Here is a 1,966-nt window from a genome sequence, read left to right as displayed (position 1 = left end):
TTGCTTGGGACTACCAGAAAGGATGCGCCCGAAACCAACCTGGAGAACACCAGCGCCACCGGTGCCCAGCACGACATGTATGGGAGGGAGGGAGGGACAGGAGGCGTGATGCACTGCCGCGTAAAAGCTATGGCGCTAGGCGCGAGGCAAGCAACGTGACCCCCAAAACAACCGCGAGGACATGGTGCGCGAATCGGGCTGCGGGCTGTGGCTGTGCGCTGCGTTGGGTGGATAAACGAAGAACACTAAGTATGGCGAAGTGATGGATGCGGTTAAATGAGCAAGTGCGCCGGGCGGCCGAGGAAGTAACGACAGCGCGATCGCTGCATGGCTCATCCCGGTCGCACTGCGGTTGGCATGGGCGCGTGCGATGCATGCCGTGCGACACCAGGAAGCCCGACTCTGGAAACACACACGCTGACGAAGAGGCAAGGGAGCAAACAGCAGGCAGGTGACGGGTGCGGACCGCATTGCGGTTCCCCACACCCGTCATGAAACCGGCATGCCCTCTGGATACATGTAGTGCAGTCATCAGCATCACGCCATGGCAAGACAGCTCGCATACGTACGGTTCCCACGTTTCCACTGGTCCCCACCGGATCGATCCACTGCCGCCCACCCGACTTCGCACGTTCTCACCGCACCCCAGATAGCCGTAACAAGGAGGTGGCTGCCTTAGGGAGGGAGGAAAAGGGCTGATCCCGGGTCGTTATCAACCCAGCCACCTTGACGCGGGCGCCTACTAAGCACACGCCTCTATGTTGGGGGCCTTTGGCATCCCCGCAAATCCGGACATGGCCGGTTGGGTGGGGTGCACAGTCCGTGCTAACCCGCAGCTAACAAACTAGTCACGTCACTCGCCGCCAATCAACACGTGCACCCTCAGCCCCACGCCGCCTATTTACATGCAATAGGCATTAACAAATACTAATACGTCGCGGATAGCCGTAAAAATCGGTAAGCGCTCTTTACATACGTGTCAGCCGGAACCCCCAGTCGGAGCTGCTGCACCCTTGCACAACGTGAGCCACCTGCGCCATCATGCCCGCCCAGTCCCACCCCGCCTCTGTTTCATGACTAACTTCAGGAACCAGAACTGAATCCAAACCCCGCATACACGTTCCATTCAAGCGCCTTGTATGCACGGTAGCTTTTTGCACCAATACACCATCCTGTATAGTGCATGGTGACATAAATTGAATGAATCACAATACGCCACCTTCGGCGTCCGTGCACCACAGCGCTTTCGGCACACGACACACGACTGGCTGCACCACTGTCAGAGGGTGACAGCAAGGCAGCTGAACGCCGGTGCGCCAACACAGTACGTCCAGTCTAGTATCGCAACTGCTGGTAGTGCACCTGCTATAAACAGGAGCTGACCGCCCATCAAGACACCGCCGCCCCGCCTCCTCTGCACGCAGGAAGCCAGATCACACCGCAGACCGCGGCCGCGATCCCCCGCCACCCGTCTTGGCCCCCGCTGCGCCCGTATTGCGGAACGCCCGGGCGGGCTCCCAGCGCTGCTCCCCACCACCCGCTTGCTGCTGCGTCTGCTGCTGCGCGGAGCCGCCCGGACCTTGCCGCCCGCCCTCACCAGCTGCCGCCCCTCCCCCTCCTCCAGCTCCCCTTACCCCGTACTGCGCCCCCGCCCCATACGCCCGCGCGGAGTGGTGCCTCTCCATCCGCCTGCCTTGCTGTCCGGACTGCTCCGCCGTTCCCCACGACCAGTCGCCACCTCCGCCTGCGCCTCCACTGCCCCCGCCCCCTTCTCGAGTGCCTGCGCCTGCCCCTGCTGCTGCGCGCGCCGCCCTCGCCGCCTGACGCTCTCGCTCCTCCCGCCACCGCGCGTACTCCTCGCTCTCGTCGCAGATGAGGCGCAGGCTGCCCACCTGCTCTCGGAACGGGTACCTGCAGCCCAGAGACGCAACGTGTGAGTACCGTATGACAGCTAACCACTACACAT

At 62.5% G+C, this 1,966-nt stretch overlaps 1 protein-coding gene across 1 annotated transcript in view; it reads right to left on the bottom strand.

The window, feature by feature from the left end:
• Window positions 1-449: 449 nt before the first annotated feature.
• Window positions 450-1,966, bottom strand: part of CHLRE_02g117350v5 (uncharacterized protein) — a 5,262-nt gene continuing 3,745 nt past the window's right edge. The window contains exon 11 of the mRNA XM_043059995.1: window positions 450-1,911. Within this exon, the coding sequence (XP_042927629.1) occupies window positions 1,434-1,911 (478 nt within the window). The 3' untranslated portion in view covers window positions 450-1,433. The remainder of the gene's footprint in view (window positions 1,912-1,966) is intronic.

The sequence above is a fragment of the Chlamydomonas reinhardtii genome, chromosome 2 (genome assembly GCF_000002595.2).
Source record: "Chlamydomonas reinhardtii strain CC-503 cw92 mt+ chromosome 2, whole genome shotgun sequence".
Classification (NCBI taxonomy): domain Eukaryota; kingdom Viridiplantae; phylum Chlorophyta; class Chlorophyceae; order Chlamydomonadales; family Chlamydomonadaceae; genus Chlamydomonas; species Chlamydomonas reinhardtii.
The sequence above is the reverse complement of the archived record's forward strand: the minus strand, read 5'-3'. Positions and strand labels throughout refer to the sequence as shown.